The 23,438-nt window shown below is 40.5% G+C and overlaps 2 protein-coding genes across 9 annotated transcripts in view; one reads left to right on the top strand and one right to left on the bottom strand.

Annotated features, from left to right (window-relative positions):
• WDR76 (WD repeat domain 76) overlaps positions 1 to 11,034 on the bottom strand; it is a 54,696-nt gene extending 43,662 nt beyond the window's left edge. Inside the window, exons 1-4 of one of the 8 annotated variants that reach the window (XM_070775546.1) lie at positions 10,885 to 11,034; positions 9,082 to 9,183; positions 8,773 to 8,952; positions 7,552 to 7,962 (exon numbers count right to left, since the gene is read on the bottom strand). In XM_070775546.1, the coding sequence (XP_070631647.1) occupies positions 7,552 to 7,962; positions 8,773 to 8,829 (468 nt within the window). In that variant the 5' untranslated portion in view covers positions 8,830 to 8,952; positions 9,082 to 9,183; positions 10,885 to 11,034. Of the gene's footprint in view, positions 1 to 7,551; positions 7,963 to 8,741 lie in introns of all 8 variants that reach the window. The other 7 variants (XM_019983382.2, XM_070775547.1, XM_019983384.2 and 4 more) reach the window with 7 other exon arrangements.
• Positions 11,035 to 11,097: 63 nt separating this feature from the next.
• On the top strand, positions 11,098 to 23,397 carry MFAP1 (microfibril associated protein 1). Its single transcript, XM_019983386.2, has 9 exons — positions 11,098 to 11,337; positions 14,961 to 15,180; positions 16,294 to 16,423; positions 16,693 to 16,880; positions 17,619 to 17,727; positions 17,831 to 17,991; positions 18,901 to 19,060; positions 21,656 to 21,745; positions 21,839 to 23,397. Exons 1-9 carry the CDS (start codon positions 11,259 to 11,261, stop codon positions 22,019 to 22,021), a joined length of 1,320 nt encoding a protein of 439 aa, XP_019838945.1. The 5' UTR covers positions 11,098 to 11,258; the 3' UTR covers positions 22,022 to 23,397.
• Positions 23,398 to 23,438: the final 41 nt, after the last annotated feature.

The raw sequence follows: 23,438 nt of genomic DNA, 5'->3' as shown, positions 1-23,438 counted from the left end.
ATGACCTAAACAAGTATGTACAAGTATCAGTGTGACCAAAATGAAGAATCTTCTCACACACATCATAGTGACAGCAAAGGTGAATGGTTATTTCGTCACTGCCTTGAACAATGCCTCTCAGAGGAAAACATTACCACCATCATCAGACTTCCTAAGAATCTATCTTAAAACGCTGCATTTGGAGATCAAAGGAACAAAATTTAAGTGATTCTAATTACCACAGGAAAAAATAAGAAAATTTATTAAGAAAAATAAGACTTTTTTCGAGGTATGCATCGTTCAAACTATTCTCACCCATTATCTGCCCCTCCAGGACTTGCAACATCAAAGACCAAGCAAAGAATATCAAAGTGGGTTCTCAAAGTAAATATATATTATAAGAAATAGAAATGTTTTTAACCCCATTAATGTTTTATCTTCAGAGACATTTGAGCAGTTACTGCATATATAAAATAAGAGGGAAAATGCTACCTTTAGAAAACAAAAGAAAAATAACTTGAATTAAAAATGTCCTGATGCCAAAAATTTACCAGCTGTATGAACACATATATAATGTTCTCCAAATGACAAAAGTGTAGAGATGGAAAACAAATCAGTGGTTGCCAGGGGTTAAGGCTGGTGGGAAGGAGTGCCGTGGCCTTAACTATAAAGGGGTAGTCTAAAGGAGATCTTTGCAGAGATGGAACAGTTCTGTATCACGATTGTGGTGGTTACATGAATCTACACATGTGATAAAATGATACAGAACAGGACACACACCTAGCATCTGTATGAATTTCCTGGTTTTGATACTGCAATGTAGTTATTTAACATGTGCTCACTGGGGGAAATCTCCTGGTTGCCTAGTGCTTAGGACTCTGCACTGTCACTGCTCTGGTTCAATTCATGGCCAGGGAACTAAGATGCGACAAGCTGTGTGGCACAGCCAAAAAAGTTAACTAACTGATCAAAAATAAAATAAGATGTACTCATTAGGGAAAAACTGGGTGAAGGGTAAATGAAACCACTCTGTACTATTTTTGCAAATTCCTATGAATCTGTTAAGCACTTCGAAATAAAAATTTTAAGAAATATACGTTTCTCAGCTAACATCATACTTAACGGTGAAAGACTGAAAGCTTTTCCCCTAAACTCAGGAACAAGATAAATATGTCTGCTCTCACCACTTCTATTCAACACTGTACTGGAAGTTCTAGCCAGGGGAATTAGGCAAAAAAGGAAATAAAAGACATCCAGATTGAAAAGGAAGAAATGTAACCATCTTTACTGCCAATGACATGATCTTATCTGTAGAAAATCTTAAAAAGAATCCACACACAAAAAAATGAGAGTAAACAATTTCAGCAAAGTTGTAAGATCAGATCAGATCAGATCAGTCGCTCAGTCGTGTCCGACTCTTTGCAACCCCATGAATCGCACATCAATATATAAAAATAAGTTGTGTTTCTGTACATTAGCAATGAACAATCAGAAAATGAAATTAAGAAACAAATACCATAATAGTATCAAAAAGAATAATATATTTAGCGGACTTCCCTGGTGGTCCAACGGTTGGGTGTCTGCCTGCCAAAGGGACGTGGGTTCCAGCCCTCATCCAGGAAGATCCCACAGGCTGCAGGGCAACTGAGCCCTCAAGACACAACAAAGGAAGCCACTGCAATGAGAAGCCACAGCTATACACAGCCAACAAAGTCCCCGTGCAGCCACAAATACATAGAAAAACTGTTTGAAAAAGAACATACTTTGACACAAATTTAACCAAAGAAGTAAAGACTTGTGCACAGAAAATTATAAAACATTGAAAGAAATTAAAGAAAATCTAAATAAGTGGAAAGACAGCTCATGTTCATAGACTGAAATACTTAATATTTTTAAAATGGCAGTATTCCCCAAATTGATCTATAGATTCAGTACAATCTCTTGTCAAAATTTTAAATGTCAGTTTTGCAAATATGGATAAGCTGATCCTAAAATTCATACGGAATTGAAAGGAACCCATAACAACCAAACAATCTTGAAAACAAGACTCACACTTCCTGGTTTCAAAACTTAGTACAAAGCTACAGTACTTTGGCCACCTGATGCAAAGAGCTGACTCACTGGAAAAGACCCTGATGCTGGGAAAGATTGAGGGCAAGAGGAGAAGGGGGTGACAGATAATGAGAAGTTGGATGGCATCACTGACTCAATGGACATGAGTCTGAGCGAACTCTGGGAGAAAGTATTAGAGAAGCCTGGTGTGCTGCAGTTCATGGGGTTGCAAAGAGTCAGACACGACTTAGTGACTAAAGAACAACATTAACAGCATTTAAAAGAGTGTGATACTGGCATTCAGATAGGCAGATAGATCAACTGAATAAATCTGAGTCTAGAAATAAATCTATACACCTATGGTGAATTTATTTTCATTAAGGAAGTCCAGACCATTCAATGGGAAAGAAGAGTTTTGACAACAGATTGCTCTAGGACAAATGTATATCCACATGCAAAAGTATGAATTTGGATCCTTATCTCATGTGATATACAAAAATTAACTCAAAATGGATCAAAGACTTAAATTTAAAAGCCAGACTACAAAACTCTCAGAAGAAAATATACGTTTTAATCTCTATAAACCTGGATTTGCCAATGGTTTCTTAGATATGACATCAAAGCATCAGTAACAAAAGAAAAAATAAACTGGACTCAAATTAAAACTACTGATAACATTTTTAACAATTAAATTTAAGGACTTCCCTGGCGGTCCAGGGTTGGGAGTCTGTCTGCCAGTACAGGGAACATGGGTTCGATCCCTAGTTCAAGAGGATCCCACATGCCATGGAGTAACCAGATCTATGCAACACAACTACCGAGCCAAGTGTCACAACTACTGAAGCCTGTGTGCCTAGAGCCGATGCCCCACAAGAGAAACCACAATGAGAAGCCCACACACAACAAAGAGTAGTCCCCATGTGCCATAACCAGAGAAAGCCCACGTACAGCAATGAAGACCAAAAACGCATAGAGCAGCCAAAAATAAAAATAAATTTTTTAAATTTAAATTAAAATTCAAAACATTTGTACAAAGGACACTGTCAAGAAAGTGAAAACAAAGTCCCAGAATGGGAGAAAATATTTGCAAATAATATACCTAGTAAAGATCCAGTGTCCAGAATATATAAAGAACTCTTACAATTCAACAATAAAAAGAGAGAGAAAAAAAGGACAACTTAATTCTTTTTTAATTTTTTAATTGAAGGATAATTGCTTTACAGAATTTTGTGGTTTCCTGCCATATATCAACAATAATCAGCCATAGGTACATCCATGTCCCCTCCCTCTTGAACCTCCCTCCCACCTCCCTCCCATCCCACCCTTCAGCCTGTCACAGAGTCCGTTTGCCTTCCCTGAGTCACACAGCAAATTCCCATTGGCTATCTTTTTTACTTATGGTATTGTAAATTTCCATGTTGCTCTTTCCATACATCTCACCTTCTCCCTCCTCCCCTCCCTCAACGTCCATAGGTCTGTTTTCTCTGTTCCGCCATTGCTGCCTGAAAATAAATTCATCAGTGCCATCTTGCTAGATTCCATATATAGGCATCAGTATGCTATGCTATGCTATGCTAAGTCACTTCAGTCATGTTCTACTCTGTGTGACCCCATAGACGGCAGCCCACCAGGCTCCCCCATCCCTGGGATTCTCCAGACAAGAACACTGGAGTGGGTTGCCATTTCCTTCTCCAATGCATGAAAGTGAAAAGTGAAAGTGAAGTTGCTCAGTCGTGTCCGACTCTTAGCGACCACATGGACTGCAGCCCACCAGGCTCCTCTGTCCATGGGATTTTCTAGGCAAGAGTACTGGAGTGGGGTGCCATTGCCTTCTCCGAGGCATCAGTATACAATATTTGTATTTCTCTCTTTTTTTTTTTGTATTTCTCTTTCTGACTTACTTCACTCTGTATAATAGGTTCTAGGTTCATCCACCTCTTTAGACCTGACTCAAATGTGCACGACCTAATTTGTTAAATAGGCAAATGACTTAAATAGACATTTCTCCAAAGTACAAATTGCAAGTATGCACATGTAAAGATGTTCAACATCATTAGTCATTAGAAAAATGCAAATCAAAACCACAATGAGATACCACTTCATATCCACTAGTAAGGCTATAACCAAAATAGTTAAGGACTTTACGTTAAGTGAAATAACGGTCACAAAAAGACAAACATTGTATGCTTCCACTTATACATGGTACCTACAGTAGTCAAATCCATAGAGACAGAAAGTAGACTGGTTAGGGGCTGAAGAGCTGGAGAATGAGGAGTTTTTTAATGGGTATGGGCATGTGTGCTAAGTCACTTCAGTCGTGTCCGACTCTTTGCGACATTATGGACTGTAGCCCACCAGGCTCCTCTTGTCCCTGGGGATTCCCCAGGCAAGAATACTGGAATGGGTTGCCATGCTCTTCTCCAGGGGATCTTCCCAACCCAGGGATCAAACCTGCGTTTCTTACGTCTCCTGCATTGGCAGGCAGGTTCTTTGCCACTAGTGGCACCTGGGAAACCCTTATGGGTATAGTTTCAGTTCTGCAAGATGAAGAGTTCTGGTTTTACAACTATATACATTTACATAACACTACTGAACTGTACACTTAAAAATGGCAAAGAGGTAAATTTTACATTGCGCATTTTACTTCAATTAAAAATTTTAAATGTTACACAAGACATAAGTATTGCTGAGGGTATACAGAGATTGGATTTTTTTTATATATACATTGCTATTGGTTATGTAAAAATGGGGCAGTCACTTTGGAAAACAATTTGACAATGCCTCAAAAAGCTAAACACAGTTACCCTATTTTGCTCCAAGGTGTGTGTGCGCACCCAAGAGAATGGAAAACATCACATAAAATCTCACAAGTAAATGCTCATGGCAGCATTATTCTTAACAGCAAAAAAAAAAAAAAAGTGAAAACTCAAATGTCCATCAACTGATGAATGCATAAACAAAATGTGGTATATCCATACAATGGAATAGTATTTAGCCATGAAAGGAAATGAAGTACCAATACATGCTACATGAATGAATCCTGAAAACATGCTAAATGTAAGAAGCCAGACCAAAAAAGCCATATATTGTATAATTCCATTTCTATGAAATGTCCAGAATAGGCAAATATATAGAGACAGAAAGTAGATAAGTGATTTTCCAAGGCTGAGAGAGGGAGGGGAAGGGTTTATAATCACTACTGACAGGTATGCAGTTTCTTTTTGGAGTGATAAAAATTTATGAAATTGGATAGTGATGATGGCTATACAGCTTAATGTATATATACAAAAAACACTGAATTATACACTTTAGTATATGTTATGTGAATTCTGTCTTAATAAAAAAATAAATATATGCTTCATGTATATATACAAAAAACACTGAATTATACACTTTAGTATATGTTATGTGAATTCTGTCTTAATAAAGAAATAAATATATGCATGATGACAGAAACCGGATATTCACATAGTCTCAAAGTACCTTCCTCAAAGCATTCAGTAATTACCAAGGGAAAAATACTAAGCTTACACTGGGAAATCCTGGCAGACACCACTGTAGCAGTGATGAAGGTCAACATCACCAGTAAAGTATCAACAACATCATGTACACTCTGATATGATACACTGAGGAGGGCACCTTCACTTCTGTGGTATCCTTCCCCAAAATGCAAAATCTTAATCTGATCATGAGAAAATAGCAGATGAACCCAAACTGAGGGCTTCCCAGGTGGCTAAGTGGTAAAGAATCCACTGCCAAAGCAGAAGACTTGGGTTCAATCCCTGGGTCAGGAAGATCCCCTGGAAAAGGAAATGGCAACCCACCCCAGTAATTCTTGCCTGGGAAATCCCATGGACAGAAGAGGCTGACAGGCTGCAGTCCATGGGGTCACCAAGGGTCAGACACAACCTACTGACTTAACAACACAAACTGAGGGACATTATACGTCATTATATGTCTTTGATGTGACAAAAGCCATCCTTCATTTAGAAAGAAATAAGCTTATAAACTAAATACTGATCCTAAACCATGGTACCATAAATTTTTACCCCCAAACGATAATTAATGAAAGGGAAGAGAAAAAAAAAATGAAATGTTCTAAAAAAGATGTGAGATCTTTCAGCTTGTTGTAAGAAAATGTATGCTGAGCATCTATGCCCTGTTTGACTATCTCCAGTATTCACTATCTCATGTTCTAATTTCTGACCCTACTTGTTGCTGAACCGTGTCTGACTCTTTCGAGACCCCATGTACCGTAGCCCGCCAGGCTTCTCTGTCCAAGGGATTTTCCAGGCAAGAATACTGAAGTGGATTGCCATTTCCGTCTCCAGGGGATCTTCCCAACCCAGGTATTGAACCCGAGTGTCCTGCCTTGGCAGGCAGATTCTCTACCGCTGAGCCATAGGGAGAAGCCCTATTTATTTTACATCAAAACAAAATCTGCTTTATATTAAGCCTCAAACACTCAGAATTTTAGAGTCTAAGAGGCAAAAAGAGACAATCCAGTCCACTGGCTCTCAAAGTGCAGTCCTGGACCAGTCTCTAGGAAGCTATTTTAGACATTCAAATTCAACACTCACTCAAAACGTCTGAATCAGAAACAGGTGGTGAAGCCCTGCAATAGGGTTTTAACAAGCCCCCCAGGTAATTCTAATACAGACTAAAGTTTGAGAACTACCAATCTTATCTAATTCTCTCACCACAGAAGTGACTTGCTTAAAGGTACAAGGTTTCTTAGAAGTGGCCATGCCTAAAACCTAGGCGTCCAACCCCCAGTCCAATGCATTTCTGACTTAGCCCACACTGTCCCACCACGGGTCCTAGTTCATTACAACACCGCCTCAATTATCCTATCTCCCTTTCCCTACCATCATTTTTCTGTTCCAGTTCCATCTACTTCTTACCATGTGACAGGGTCATAAAATTTGTCACTTTAAATGAGGTACAACATTCCTGGTAGGCAATAAGAGCCAAAAGAATTAGATGCTTAATTCCTTAAACTGATTCGAATATCATTTCAAACAGAATTAGTGTTTTTCATGTATCTTCTCTATTCCATCGTTTGTCTCCTTTAAGTAATTAAGGGAATTATTCAGCACATCAATGCAGTCAATTAATGATGATTTTCCCACCTTAACATCAAGAGTTACTCAAGTTCTATATGTCCTTTACAAGTCAACTTCTTCTGGTATACCATGCATAAACATGTAAAGGCGAGCAAGACACCATTAAGTAGGAGTAAGCTCAAAAATAAGTGCAGCAAACTGAGAAAGAATGAGAAGCAAAGACAATCCTCTCCTTCACAAATCAAAACCAAGAGCCCCCCACAAAAAAGAAAACAAGAGCCAAATAAAACCAAGGAAATTATCTGTTGTACATTTAAAAAATAAAATTTCACTTAAATATAAATTAGATGATAAAATAATCTGTTTAAGCTAAAGAGGCCCTTCAACCATAGCTTAACAAAGCTCTAAATTTTTACACATGAAAATTTGAATAAGCTAGTAATTAGATCCTTACCAGGCCTGGTGTGGTGTCTTCATCACTGTCTCCTTCCTGGCTGCTTTCTGTATCAGGACTGAGAACCACCGTATCTGAAGGGCTCTTGTACTGCCACTTGTTGCTTTCAGCATGAACATCCAAGGATGATTTTTGCAGAGTGGATTCTTCCTTGGAAGATGTGGCTTCCATCTTTGGAGTTAAAAGCCTTCTGCAACTTTTCTTTATTTCAGCTTTCTTAGATTTCTTACATGTCACTTCACTGTTAGAATTCTTATCTAATAGAGATTTGGGGCGCTTAAGTTGGCCTGTATTGTAGTTACTGAGTGAAAAGGGGACAAGACACACCTTAGCTGTTACTCCTAAAACTGTAGTCTGTACCGGTCTCAGAGATGTATCAGCGATGTTTTGGTTTTCCTTATATTCATTCACCTATTTAGGTCAATAAAGGAAAACAGTATTAAAATTCCAGGTCCTTAGCCTTTTCTTACTCTTCACAACCCCATAGACTACAGTCCACCAGGCTCCTCAATCCATGGGTTTCTCCAGGCAAGACCACTGGAGTGGGTTGCCATGCCCTCCTCCAGGGTTATCTTCCCAACCCAGGGATTGAACCCACGTCTCTTCCGGTCTCCCGCATTCTCAGGCAGGTTCTTTAGCACTAGCACCACCTGGCAAGTCCCAGAGATCTGTGTAAATAAATCTAATTCCTATTTCAAAATAACAACATAAATCCCAGCTGACAGCCTGTAAGGAAACTTTTTTCCCCTCCAAAATCTAGATACCTAATTCATTAACCTAAATAGAATTATTATACTGGGCACTGACCCATGAGTCCGCCAGACCAATAATAAAAATGACTACAATTTGTTATTGAGGAAACTGAGTAACTGGAATTGTTCCAAGAGTGGGAAACTGACCAAAACGACTGCAATAACAAACGCAGACTTTCTGATCCCAGCCTGACACTATTTCTGGGGTTACTGACAGGCATCTTCCTTGGGGCTAAGGGCCCAGTTTCCACAGAGGAAAACCAGGACAGGCATCCCCGCTTATCTTTTGAAGCAACACCCGGAAAAACCCAAAACCCGTTACACTGAGAGATGCCCCAAGGAGCAGGAAATAGTTTTGCAGCGAGGAGGTGCCGTTTGGCAAGTCCTCCCCTGTCTACGCCACGCATATCCCTCACGAACAATGAGGCAGCAACACACCCGAAAAGGACAAGCCGTTTCTAACATTCACCTGAAGTCGCTGTCTGGAGCCCCCCTTCTGCTCAGCCTCCGCGCGGGACCCAGACATCTTTCCGCAGCGTAGCCGCTGGCGTCTTCCCGCCAAGACTGCGGCGAGAGGCGGGGAGGAGTGGAGATGGGAGGGGCGAGGAGGAGCCCGGCGCCCGCGAGGCTCGGGCGGCGAAGGCGGGCGCTGATCCCAGCCGACGGGAGGGGGAAGGGGCACGGGGCGTTACATTTTCGCCTAGGTACGCAAGCTTGCCAGTCTCACTCCAAACTCAAATTCTTTAGGGAAGCGAAGGGACCGAATCGCCATTTTTACCTTAGATCCCGGTGGTTTTTGACGCTGCTGATGCCTGTATCTTACTTTGAAAAACACTTGCGCTTCTCCTAAAGAAAAACCACCTCGCCTAGCAATGTGAGCCTGGAAAAGATTCAGGGGCATTTAGTTGGCCAGATGAACTAGAGAAGAAATGAAATCAACCTGCAGGCTTTACCTCGACCCGATGATTCCTTCTGATCCCCCCACCAGAAAATTATGCCCTATGGCTACCGTATTCTCTTCTTCCTAGGAAGGGAAGTATTTTGATTTTTTTCCCCCCAAGAGCTAATAAGGTGATTTAAACTTCACCCACCAGTTAACTAAGATTCTAGTGATGACCTTACAAAGCCCAAGGACAGGGGGAAAGTCTTCAATAACTTTTGTATCACAAAGCATCATAAATAAGATTTTAGGACACTGTATTTTAGTCGTTGCCATATTAAAAGTTGTTTTGTTGTTGTTCTTTTCTATTTTCTGGGTTGCCAAGAGCAGAATTGCCTTCCCGTCAGATTTACTCACTCGGGATAGCATAGTTTTGGAGCTGATAAATTTACAATACAAATTTCTATCAACTCTACTTTTACAGTCCTTTATAGCTCAAAACTTTGTCGTGCACTGTTCTTTGATTGAGACTTGCCCAGTTTTATTTCTTCTCCCAGCTGAGGCCCAACTGTAGCACACGTGAAACCACTTGAGAAGTAATGCTACTAACAGTACCTTCAGGAAAGTTCGCTTCAGCGATTTTCACTCCTAGACTCAAAAATTACTGATAAAATCAAACTTTTCACAGCGCCTGATACAATGCCGTATCTCTGGACTTCAAGACTTTGCTCACACTGTCCCTTCTCTCCCTACACAGCAATTATAATATCTTTTCTACAGTGCATGTGTTCTACCAACTAGCCTGTTTTTTTTTTTTTTTTTTTAACACGATTCACCTAGAAAATTGGGTCTATTTGTTCCTATTCTATAAACCCTTTCAGTTCAGTTCAGTCGCTCAGTCGTGTCCGACTCTTGGCGACCACATGAACAGCAGCATGCCAGGCCTCCCATTGGAGAAGGCAATGGCACCCCACTCCAGTACTCTTGCCTGGAAAATCCCATGGATGGAGAAGCCTGATGGGCTGCAAGCCATGGAGTCGCTAAGAGTCAGACACGACCGAGCGACTTCACTTTCACTTTTCACTTTCACGCTTTGGAGAAGGAAATGGCAACCCACTCCAGTGTTCTTGCCTGGAGAATCCCAGGGACAGGGGAGCCTGGTGGGCTGCCGTCCATGGGGTCGCACAGAGTCGGACACGACTGAAGCGACTTAGCAGGCCTCCCATTAAGGCTTACTAAATAAAATTCAAGTTCCTGGAGGACACGAGCCTTTTAACAATATTCCATACTCCTTAGAGAGATCTAAGTGATGTAAACACAAGTGCTTAATAATTACTTACGGACTCATATACAAACATTCCAGCCAGGAATATGTTATGTAGGCAGTCTCCAGAAATGGACACAACTGGAACGCTTAATAGTGTTCGGATTTCAGACATTATTCTAAGCCCCTTGGGGGATTTTTTTTTTTTTTTTCTTGCCACTGGCCTAAATTACCACCACTTGCCCTCAAGTGACCAAAAAATACCTCACCACAATCCGCTCAGCCTCATCAACTTAGCTAATCAAGTGCTGTTAACGGGATTTCTAATCCGATTAAACTCTGAGCTTTCAAATTTGACAGTCTTTACAAACTGCAGTTCATTATCTCCTGAGTTTCATTATTCATCACTACCCTGTAATACTCGGGTTTAGACCAACCTAACGAACAAAACCTTTACTTGAGACTTCCCTCGTCGCAGGGTCTTAACAGCAAATCCCAGTGGAACCAACTTCCCGCCGGGATGACGCGTACAAACACCGCAAGACTGAGAACGCCGGGGCAGCCTACGGACATGCGCAGTAACAGACTCCACCTTCTAGTCGTAGGCGTCTAGAAGTCCTCCACAATCCCACAATCCTCTGGTCGTATACTTCCGGTTATTCTAGCTCAGCCGTAGGTGGTGTTTCTTTCTATCAGTCGCGCAGCAGTTTCCAGTGGTCCTAGGAGCAGAGGGTTTTATCTGTTCGTTGACATTGTAGCTGTTCACTTTGAAATCAGTCGACTTTCGGGAGTCACCGACGCTGTCGTCAACATGTCTGTCCCAAGCTCACTCATGAAACAACCGCCCATTCAGTCAACGGCTGGGGCCGTCCCGGTTCGCAATGAGAAAGGTACTGTGTTGAGCGGTTTTCCAGTCGGATCTTATCTCTTTCGCCAGTATATTCCAAACTTACCCCGGGCCCACCACCTTATCTCCAGCGACCCTTAAGACCCTGCCCCTATTTCTTCTACTTTCCCTGTCAAAATCGGATCCGATCGCGTTGCCACTTAGAACTCATCTCGTTAGTAGAACCCGTGTGCTCTCTCCTCCACCAATAAGTTAAGCTAATATAGTGAATACCTGCTATTTGCGTGGCGTTGTGTGGCATACGTTTTGTTGTCCATTGTCTGTTTATGGTGCTTTTATAACTCGTATCATTGTAATTACGTGTCCACCTCCGTCTGCTATATCGTAAGTTAAGAACCTACTTAAGGCAGGAACTCTATCTTAAAACTTTTTATCCCTTTCAGCCATCGCAGTGACTGTATTTGTTAAATTGAATACAGAATGGTGTAAAACAGTGGTGTAAGGAACTCATAGTCTGTGAGACATGTAAAAAGACGCACATTCTGAACAAGTTTATGGTCTTTCCCACCTATAAAACCTGTCACATAGGTGATATAAACGAAATGCTTTGGGAGGACAGAGAAGAAATAATCTCTTCAGATTGGAATATTTAACTTGATCTTTAAAGGATGGGTAGGATTCTAATGAGTGCAGGTGGATGAAGGAAAACTGTACTTGTTTGGGGAGTCAGACTGAAAGTCCAAGTTTTTTCAGTAAAGTATTTGGAAAATAATGTCAGTTCTTTTTATCTTTTAAATATACAGTATCTATCTTTGTGCATTCTGCCTTTTGTTGTTTTTTTTCTTAAGTCAACATGACTTTGGAGAAGTGTCCTTTGGATACATGAAGGTCTTATTCATTCATTTTAACTGCTTGTTGTTTAGTTGCTAAGTCCTGTCTGACTCTGGGACTCCATGGGACTGTAACTCACCAAGTTCCTCTATCCTTGGGATTTCCCAGGCAAGATTACTGGAGTGGGTTTCCATTTCCTTCTCCAGGGGATCTTCCCTACCCAGGGATAGAACCGGTGTCTCCTTCATTGGCAGGTGGATTCTTAACCTCTGAGCCACCAGGGAAGCCCCTTTAACTGCTTATAAGTTCCATTGTATAATTAAACCACAGTTTGATCCCTGTTGAGGGACATTTAGTTGTCATTTTGTTCCTTTTACAAATAGTGCTTAAACATGTCTCTTTAGTGCACTTGCGTAAAAATTTCTACTAGGGTAGTGTGAATCTACACTGACACATCATTTATCATTCAGTCGGTAGTTTACATTAAGATTCACTCTGATGTACATTCTATGGATTTGGACAAATGTATAGGGATATATATCCATCATTATGGTATCACACAGTATTTTCACTTAGTAATATGCATTTAAGGTTCCTGCATGTATTTTCATGGCTTGATAGCTCTTTTTGTTTTGTTGTTGCTGAGTAATATTCCATCATCTGGATGTACCATAGTTTACTTATCCATTCACCTCATGAAGGACACTTTGATTGCTTACAAGTTTTGGCAGTTATGAACAGAGCTACAATAAATATCCATGTGCAGGTTTTTGTGTTTTGCTCCTTTGTATAAATACCAAAGAGCAGAAATTAGATCATATGGTAAGAGTATGCTTAGTTTGATGCTTTTGAACTGTGGTGTTGGAGAAGACTCTTGAGAGTCCCTTGGACTGCAAGGAGATCCAACCAGTCCATACTGAAGGAGATCAGCCCTGGGATTTCTTTGGAAGGAATGATGCTAAAGCTGAAACTGCAGTACTTTGGCCACCTCATGTGAAGAGTTGACTCTTTGGAAAAGACTCTGATGCTGGGACGGATTGGGGGCAAGAGGAGAAGGGGACGACAGAGAATGAGATGGCTGGATGGCATCACTGACTTGATGGACGTGAGTCTGAGTGAACTCCGGGAGTTGGAGGACAGGGAGGCCTGGCGTGCTTCGATTCATGGGGTCGCAAAGAGTCGGACACGACTGAGCGTCTGATTTGATCTGATCTGATCTGATGCTTAGTTTTGTATGAAACCACCAAACTATCTTCCAAAGTGGTTGTGCCATTTTGCACTCCCACCAACAATAAATCAGAGATCCTGTTGCTCCACATTGTTACCAGCATTTGGTATTGTCAGAGCTCTAGATTTTGGCCATTCTGTGTGTAGCAACATCTCATTGTATTTTTTTTTTTAAATTTGCATTCCTTGAAGACATATAAGGGCCTCCCAGGTGGTTTAAAAAAATACTGCCAATGAAGAAGACAAAGGTTTGATCCCTGGGTGAGGAAGATGCTCTGGAGGAGGAAATGGCAACTCACTCCAGTATTCTTGCCTGGGGAATCCCCATGGACAGAGGAGCCTGGTGGGCTACAGTCCGTGCGGTCACAAAGAGTCGGACACAACTAAGCCACAGAGCATGCATGAAGACATATTTACTTCTTAGTATCTTATAGATTAGTTGCTATTGTAAATAGAATTTTTAAACTGTATTTTCTAATTATACGTAGCCAATGTACAGGTACATTTATTTTTATCTAGCATTTATACACCTTTCCACTTGAATTTTTTAAGCTTCTCTGGTTATCTTGTATTTTCTACGTAAGTAATCATATTGGCTGCAAATTGTGGCAGTTTCTTCCTTTTTAATTCTTACCTTTTATCTCTTTCTTTTCTTATTGCCCTGAAACCATAATACAGTGTTGATTAGAAGGTATGATAGGGACAACGTAACGATGCCTACTGTTTTTTAAAGGAGTGCTTCTAATATTTTATCATTAAATATAATGTTTGCTGTATCTATTGTTAAGATTGTGTGACTGTAAGTATATAAACTTTAAAAAGTATATTACTTTTTCCCTGTTAATTTTCTAAGGTTAAGCCATCCTTGTAGTCCTGGGCTAAATTTTAATTATGTCCCTATAGCTTAGAGGGGCTTCTTGGTTAGTTTTTATGTTGCCTGTATCTATGTTTGTAAGTGAAGTCCACCTAAAGTTTTCCCTTGAACTGTCCAGCTTGGTTATCCAGGTGATATTCCTCTTAGAAAATGTGTTGCTTAGTTTTCACTGATTTTCTGTTCATTGGAATTGTTGGTATTTGTAAAAGAAATATAATCTACTCTTGCAGGTTTGGTAGCACATAGCTAAAAGAAAAGGTAGAAATAAAGATTAGAAGATGGAGTTATGTGGTAATAGATTATATAAAGACTGCCAGAGAAATATCTTGAGGAACTAAAAGAATGACTGAACACTATTTTAATTTTATATTCCGACTGAAGTCACCCTGTGTGCTGGGCACTGTTAAACAAATAATTCACTTAAGCATATAGTTAAGGTGGATGTAGTCTCCCTATTAGGAGGGACTTTGTATTGTTTCACTGCCCACCCTTCCTCCACTCATTGTACCCAAGCTAAACCTCATTATCATTAGTTTTGGTGTTCACAGGAACGCCTTCTCATGCCTTGGCCTTTGTAGGAAAAAGATGTAGTTGAATAGATGGTTGGGTCAGGGCTCCTTCTCCTCCTTGGACTTGGTTTGCCAGGAATACAGGGCTTTTTTACCTGGAAAGGCCAAGGGTTGAGGGACACTGGGAAAGAGGTTACTGAAACGTAAGTTCTGTTTCTTACCCAGGTGAGATTTCGATGGAAAAAGTGAAGGTAAAACGTTATGTGTCGGGAAAGAGGCCAGACTATGCCCCTATGGAGTCCTCAGATGAGGAGGATGAAGAGTTTCAGTTCATTAAGAAAGCCAAAGAACAAGAAGCAGAGCCCGAGGAACAGGAGGAGGATTCATCTAGTGACCCTCGGCTGCGGCGTCTGCAGAACCGTATTAGTGAAGATGTGGAGGAGAGGTAATGACGAGGGTTCTGTTATCCTGGGCGTGAACCCAGCAATAACTGCTAATACTTGAGTTGCACTTGCTGTGCACCAGGCACTGTTCCTGGTATATTACTTTAACTAATTGTTGTAATCCACATAATGACTTTATGAGGGTATGATTATCCCCATTTTTACAAGCCAGGAAACTAAAGCAGAGTGGGGTTTGGAAAATGACTCATTAAGGGGATTGAAAGCACAGATCGCTGGTTGGTTTGTTGAGGGGTCTTTTTCGCACAGAGATGTTTTCTAAAATTTGAGAAATTGATCTTTTCCAGGTAGTTATTCTAAAAGCTAAGGAGGAGAAATGATACTGATAAAGTAGGAGAAAAGGACTGATGAGTGGTCTCATGTCAGAAAGGGACCCCTTCCGACGAGGGATTTTTATTTTGTATTGACTGAGACATTACCTTACAGAGTAGCCAGAGGTTCCCAACTTTCACAGTTCACATAGTCTCAGGAGTTTTTTCACAGAGCCTCTGGGCCCAAACAATTCTCTTTATTTTATTAAGTAGTTAGAGCTAAGTGATTTAATAAATATTTATGTCCTAGCAACTTAGATACTTATAAACTTTAATACCTATAAAAGAAAAAACATTTTTATTTCATTTTTACATAACCACAATTACTTTTGGGGTTTATGTGCCTCTTGGGCACTAACAACTTCTCAAACCTTAGAGTCACATTGGCACAGTCACTCATTTCCTGTTCTATATTGACTTTCATGCAGAACTTGCTTTTTATCATAGCAGCCCAAAAAAACAGTTTTATAAAGACACGATACCATTGAAAGGAAACATAATGTGATCTGCCGTTGAAACTCAACTACTTTGAGCTTTATAGTATATCCCAGTGCACCCATCTAAGCTTGGTACAGTGCCCCAGGGTGCCTCAGCATACATGTAATGTTTTAGATCCAACTTGACTATTTCTTCTGACACTTTGAGTTAGTTTCTTTAATCTGCACCTCAGTTTCCTCATCTCAAGGCTTCAGTACTAATAAAAGGAAACATAATGTCCTGGTGCTCTGTGACTAAGGAAATGTCCTTTTTGTGAGGTTGGTATTACAGTCGGACACTGTCTTTCAGATTGGCTCGACATCGGAAAATAGTGGAGCCTGAAGTGGTTGGAGAAAGTGACTCCGAAGTAGAAGGAGATCCTTGGCGCATGGAACGAGAAGATAGCAGTGAAGAAGAGGAAGAAGAGATTGATGAAGAGGTATGATTAAGGAAAGTGGGAAGTTCTTTCTGGGTGGAAGAAGAAATTAGGGCCAGTGCTCCTTTGTTAAGGCCTTAGAAGCACAAGATATCTGCTTTTGGCAGAAGTCTGATCCAGTGTTCCCTACTTGTTTTGGATAGGATTGAAATAGAGTGGTACTAAGTTGCATTTACTCAACCAGAATTTGTTGAGCTTGATGAGGTAAGAATAAAAAGCCACCGCAGAGCACAGGCCGTTTGGCTGACTGGTTTGGACATGTAACTTGATAGGAAATAGAGCGGCGCCGTGGCATGATGCGCCAAAGAGCACAGGAGAGAAAAAATGAAGAGCTGGAAGTCATGGAGGTGGAAGACGAGGGACGTTCTGGGGAGGAGTCCGAATCAGAGTCTGAGTATGAGGAGTACACAGACAGTGAGGATGAGATGGAGCCTCGCCTTAAGCCAGTCTTCATTCGGAAGTAAGTATTTCACAACAGGCCTGAATCCACATAATTACTGCTTTCTGGGTCTGAAGACGGAAGCCTCTTTTCTCGCTCATGCTCTTCTGAAATGTAGGCACTAAGTAAAAATCTTCTGCCCAGTGCCCCAGCTCAGCAGAGCATTTGCTGAGGAGTATCTTGGTGTTGGGCTTCCCAAGTGGCTCAGTGGGTGAAGAACCCACCTGCCATTGCAGGAGCCATGGGTTCGATCCCTGGGTTGGGAAGATCCTCTTGCAGGGGGAAGAGGCATGGCAACCCACTCCAGTATTCTTGCTGAAGAATCCCATGGACAGAGGCGCCTGGCAAGTTACAGTCCATGGGGTCGCAAGGAGTCAGACACAAGTGAAGCGACTGAGCACGCACACACGCATCTTGGTGGCAGTCTGAGTTAGTTTTCACGTCTCCTTTTCCACTTAAAACACACTTGCCAAGGTCTTATATTATTTTAAATACAAAATCAAGCTTAAGAGCAAATTCCTGTTCCTTTCCTAATGGCTAGAAATCCTACAGTCCAGCAGGTTTCTTGATATTCAGGCAGTTCAAAGATAATGGAATTTTGATGTTCTAAAGACCAGAAATGATTCCCACTTTTAGCTCTTTGCAAATAATAGAGCCAGAGACCATTTGGCTTTGTCTGGTTTGAATGAGACTTGATTTAGGGAACAAACAGCACTACTCAAAGGACTTTGGGCAATTAACAGGACCTCTGTGCTGCAGGAAGGACCGGGTGACGGTTCAAGAACGTGAGGCTGAAGCATTGAAACAGAAGGAGCTGGAGCAGGAGGCCAAACACATGGCTGAGGAGAGGCGCAAGTACACACTCAAGGTGCTGGGCGTGGCTGTGAGGATTGAGTGTGAGGAGTTGTGTGTTTCGGTCTGTCTGAGGGAGAATAAGGAAGTCCAACAGTTGAATTGTTCTCCCTATCCAGATTGTAGAGGAGGAAACCAAGAAAGAGCTGGAGGAGAACAAGCGGTCTCTGGCTGCCCTGGATGCACTCAATACTGATGATGAAAATGATGAGGAGGAATATGAGGCCTGGAAAGTTCGGGAGTTAAAGAGAATCAAGAGGGACAGAGAAGACAGAGAAGCGTGAGTAACAGGATGAGCTTAGAGCTTAATACCACTGGGTGGTCATATTCCTAGTAGGGTAGCTCTTAGGCTCCACACCTACTGTGAGTTCCATTCTAGCTTTCTTTAGGGTTCCTACAGCTAGGTGTATTCCCCATAACTGGAATGTGGCTTATTATAATAAAATCAGGCAAGAGAAACACATTTTGTCAGTGTTTCTCCACGGTAAGAGTGCAGCTGATACTCCCTTTAGTAGATTCCTAGTAGACACAAACTACTTAACTAGCTGTAATCAGTTCTCTGTTGCATAACAACCCAACCCAAAAGTAAGTGACTTAAAACAATTATTTCTCACAATTTTGGAGGTTGCTATGCAGTTCCTCTACCACACTCAGTTAGACCAAAATCATCTTGGAGCTGCACCACCCAATTCCTAAAAACTACTAGGAATGCTTTTTTTTTTGAAGAAAAGGGACCTATGACTCTCCACCCCCTAAAAAAGGTTAAAACTGCTGCAATCTGGTTAATGATGGTGACCCTTGGTTTGTGATATGTAAGCACATTATTTAAAAAATACCAGTCAAGTCTTATACAGAATTTAATTCTGATTTTTTTTTTTTTTAAACAAAGAAGGCTCTTCAGGGAAGGGAAATTCGTAATGTTATAAAATCAAGCAGTAGTAGTATGTCTGAACCTCAAAAAGACTAGAATAAACTTTCAGAAGTTTGCAGTACCAGGTCTTGCGAGCGTAATGAAGACTCCCTGACCTTTTTATTTATTAAACTTCAAATCTTAATTCCTAACAGATCTTAACTAGAATCAATGAAGATAAGTAATGCTTGAAAGGAGGTGGGACTGTGTCATATTCAGATAACTGGGTCTTTATGAAACTAAAAGGAAACTAATAAATAGTTTTCATTCTCTGAACAGACTTGAGAAGGAGAAAGCAGAAATTGAACGAATGAGAAACCTAACTGAGGAAGAGAGGCGAGCTGAGCTTCGGGCAAATGGCAAAGTCATTACCAACAAAGCTGTTAAGGGCAAATATAAGTTCCTACAGAAGTATTATCACCGGGGTGCCTTCTTCATGGTAAGAAGTGAAAAGAGACTGGAATAACCCCCATTTTCCTAGTCCTGGGATGTTACCTCCACTTACCAGTGGTCAGCTTTCTTATTTGCTTTTTGCCTGTGAAGAATATAAAACCCAATAGAGGAAAGCATTGGCAGCAGGATTTCAGAAATGGCAGCAACTGTTCCCTTTTGGCCCCAGCTCTCAGGAGGAAATGATGTAACTGCAGAATTGAGGAAGTGAAAGAGAGAGTGATCTAGACTAGACTAGACGATTTAGGTCCCCCAGATCACTTAGATATCATTTTTCATAGCTGAGAGATTTTGATTATGAGAAAACCAAGCTCTGCAAAGAGCTTTACACTAACTCATGTTTGGGTGATTTAAGTTTAATTCACTTCCTTCTCAGCAGACAGAAAGTGACTAAATCTGACCCAAAAGTTGTTAATTATCTAACCATTATTTGTAATGCCATGATCTCTGTTCTTTATGTAAGTCAAAACAGCAGTCTGTTAACCCTGTATAAAATGAAAAGGACTGCTTCCAAATTATTTGGATTAGCACTAGTGGTAATTCCTTAATAGAGAGATAGCAGGAAAGGAAATGGGAGAATTGATGACAGTTATTACTCCAATGGCCTGTGGTTTGTTAAATTATTTCCTGATATTAAAGAAGTTTGTATCAAAAAGTAATCTAGCTTTTTGAGATGCTGTTTAGCAAACCTTAGTATCTCCACTGCAGCTAAATTCCTGCCTTTTGCTGTAGATACCAGTAAAATTGTAAAACTTTAAAAAATTGTAAAAATAAGGAGGATTCCTTATTCTTCTCCCACCAAAATCAGTCTTATCTAGTCAGCAGGAAATATTTGCTTATTATGTAGTTTTCCAGCCCACGTAGCTTTCTAGATAGGAGTCAGTGGAGATTAATTACTTCTTAGATTGCTTCAAAGTCATAAAATATCATTGCTTTAGCATTTCAACAGTTTTAATAATCAAGCTCCTTAGAGAAGCAGTGCATTCCTAAGATACATAAGGAAAAGTTCATGTAAAAGTCTTTTGGTGCACATACTCAAATATCAACTCTTCTCATCTGGACGAGGAGGGTGAAGTGGAAATAGCTTCTGAGATTAAATAAGGGACTTTCAGGCTCTAACAAGGAGAAAAATTGGTCTCATGAAAGGCCTACCTTTAAATTGGGCCTTTCAAGAGCTGATAGGAAGAGAGTATCCCAAAACTGTTCAGTTAAAGGATTCAGCTCTTCCATGAAACTTTCCTTAAGATGGTACTGTTTTAATGTTCTTTCAGTACATATGTTTATGGTCTGTATCATAACATTATAGTTGTATTTATATGTTGATTTGAAACTATTCTCTATAGTTGTTTTATACAGTTCATTAAGTAAACCTTTTGAGCATTTAGTGTATGAAGGGTAGTACTGTTTAACACAGCCATAGCTCCTTGCCCTGAGAAGGCTTACAATCTAATAATAGAGCTAAGGCAAATACGTACTGTAACATAAGGAAGAATGAACATACTAAAGGACTTCTGAAGAGAGAGGTGTTATATTTGGTAGGATTGAAAAGGATATCAAGGAGATGACATGTAAGATGTATAAACTTTCTGACATTCAGTGGTAGGAAGATATTCCATGTAAAAGAACCAGAAGAAATGGAGGCAGAAAGTATCATCTGTCAAGGCAAGGAGTACATTAAGGCTATGTAGCATTTGGCCTTGACTAGTACACAGAGGTGGAGAAGGCAATGGCAACCCACTCTAGTACTCTTGCCTGGAAAATCCTGTGGACGGAGGAGCCTGATAGGCTGCGGTCCATGGGGTCGCACAGAGTCAGACACGACTGAAGCAACTTAGCAGCAGCAGTACACAGAGGGATTATGCTTATTTAATAAAAGAGAGAACCTCTGAAAGGTTTTGAGCAGGACAAAGGTATGATGAGGATTGTGTTTTAGGAAACACATTAATCTAAAGAAATGTGTAAGGTTGATTGCAGGGAAAAACTGTAATAACCAAAGTAATGAGAATCTAGAGAGAATGTTGGTCCTATTACAGAAATTAAGTCAGGGAGAGGCTGATTTGGAAAATTTCAGGGATGTAGTTTTCACTTTAGTTGTGAGTTTGAAATCCCAACAATACGTAAGATATATATTGGGCAGTAGAAGAATCAGGATTGGAGATTTGAGAGGCCTGTATGAAGTTGAAATCATGTGACTGAATGAACACATTGAGTGAAAAGAATATAGCCAACCTTCAGGAAATAGCTACATTTAAGAAGGAAAAAGACAACACAAAGGAAAACAAGGAGTATCATCTCCTTAACTTGATGTAAGCTTTTGGTCCAGTAGGTTCAATGCCCTCTGGTTTCTTTTTATCCTTTGTTGTAAAATTTAATGAATTTGTAGTTTGAGGGACTTCCCTGATGGGTCCAGTGGTTACAACTCTGTGCTTAAACTGCCGGGTGGGGTGTGGGTTTGATCCCTGGTCAGGGAACTAAGCTCCCATATGCTGCCCAAATAAATAAATAAAAATAATTTTAAATGGTTTAAAAAATGAGAGATACATGAGAAATAAAACCACAAGATTGATAAGACTCTTTTTTACAGGATGAGGATGAAGAAGTATACAAGAGAGATTTCAGTGCACCTACCCTGGAGGATCATTTCAACAAAACCATTCTTCCCAAAGTCATGCAGGTATGGGGAACCTTAATGACATGAGAGAAAAGGAACGTATTGAGGCCGGACCATGATAAATCTGGTGGTATAACTCATCATCTGTCCATACAGGTCAAGAACTTTGGACGCTCTGGTCGTACCAAATACACCCACCTCGTGGATCAAGACACCACCTCCTTTGACTCAGCATGGGGCCAAGAGAGTGCCCAGAATACAAAGTTCTTTAAACAAAAGGCAGCCGGGGTACGAGATGTATTTGAACGGCCATCTGCCAAGAAGCGGAAAACTACTTAGAGTTCAACTACTTATTCTTCCAGCTGTTGGACACAAGGGGAAATCTCAGCATCTGGTCCTTGATTTGTTTTTACTACTGTTCACATGGCCCCTGTATCTGGCCTGCTGAACCTACTGCCATACTTGTGGCACTGGGCAAACCCAGTGTTTGAAAGTGCTTTGTGAGGTTTGGACTCATGCCGAGAAGCCTGCAAAAAAGCACTGTCAGGTAGGATTAGAGGCTCCCACTTAGGACTATTTCTGAGAAATCTTGAATGTCATTACTGCTCTGGCTTCCCATATTCACTTGGGACTGTTCCAAGTTTCTTCTACCAGCTCTGAGCTTGGGTTAGAAACATGGATGGGCATCTAAGTGGACAATGTATTATTTCTACCTTACAGGAAATCTAAAGTCATTGAAAACCTGTTTTGCATTTTTGGGTAAATTTTTCTAGGCAAACATACTTTTTGATCCATTTATGTGCAAGTGTCAAGAAATAAAAAAATCATACACCAAGAGGTTTTTTTAGCATATCAGAAATAAAATGTGCAAGCTGACAAATATATTAACTAAGACAAAAGACAGCAGGGAGTTGTCAGGCAAAGGATGTTTCACATTTTAATCATACCCTTTCATCTCAGGAATAAGCACAGATGCAAGATAAGCTATATTGTAAGTGGCACCTAGATTTATTCCATGAGCAAATATGTGATTGTCATTGCTGTCTAAATCGTAGCTGTATATAGAAAACAGGACACACAAAACACAGAATCCAAGCAGCACACCAGTACCTGCTTGCCCGGCTCGTGTACCAAGGAGGGCACAGTGCTCTTGAGCTGGAATGTAGTGACATCACTGGCAGAGTTACATTTTTCATTTAATATGTACTACATAACCACCCTGCATACGGCAGAACATTAGGAGGCCTGGGGGTTATAAAGAATGACATTTAACCAGTGGGAAGACGTATCTATATTGCATTTAAAAATGAGAAGGGCAAGGTCTTTTCACAGTCTTTCAATGCCCCACTAGGAGAATCATCCATAAATCCCTAAATGTCCTAGAATAAAAATGAGTGCAAATAATTACTATGAAGTAATAAACACAAAGATGTATGTAAGTCACTGTTGTATGTGCCAGGAGATACAATCTAAGAATTATCCTAGAGTCAAAATGAAAGTCAGAGCTACTGGCCTGCTCATCACTTCTTAAAGCAATCTACCAGATATGTATCATTTTACAGCTGAGGAAACAGAAGCTTAGCAAGGGTGACTTGGCCGAACTTGATCAACTTTTAAACTGCTTTCTCTCTACGTTAGAAAATGCAATCTCAAGGTGTAAGTGCTGTGGTTCAGAATTAAAATATTAAATCAATTAAAATCTTTTCATAAATTAATTCTAAGACATAACCTTTGATAATTTCTTATTGAAGTTACC

This window comes from Bos indicus, chromosome 21 (assembly GCF_029378745.1).
Source record: "Bos indicus isolate NIAB-ARS_2022 breed Sahiwal x Tharparkar chromosome 21, NIAB-ARS_B.indTharparkar_mat_pri_1.0, whole genome shotgun sequence".
Taxonomy (NCBI): Eukaryota; Metazoa; Chordata; class Mammalia; order Artiodactyla; family Bovidae; genus Bos; species Bos indicus.
The sequence above is the reverse complement of the archived record's forward strand: the minus strand, read 5'-3'. Positions and strand labels throughout refer to the sequence as shown.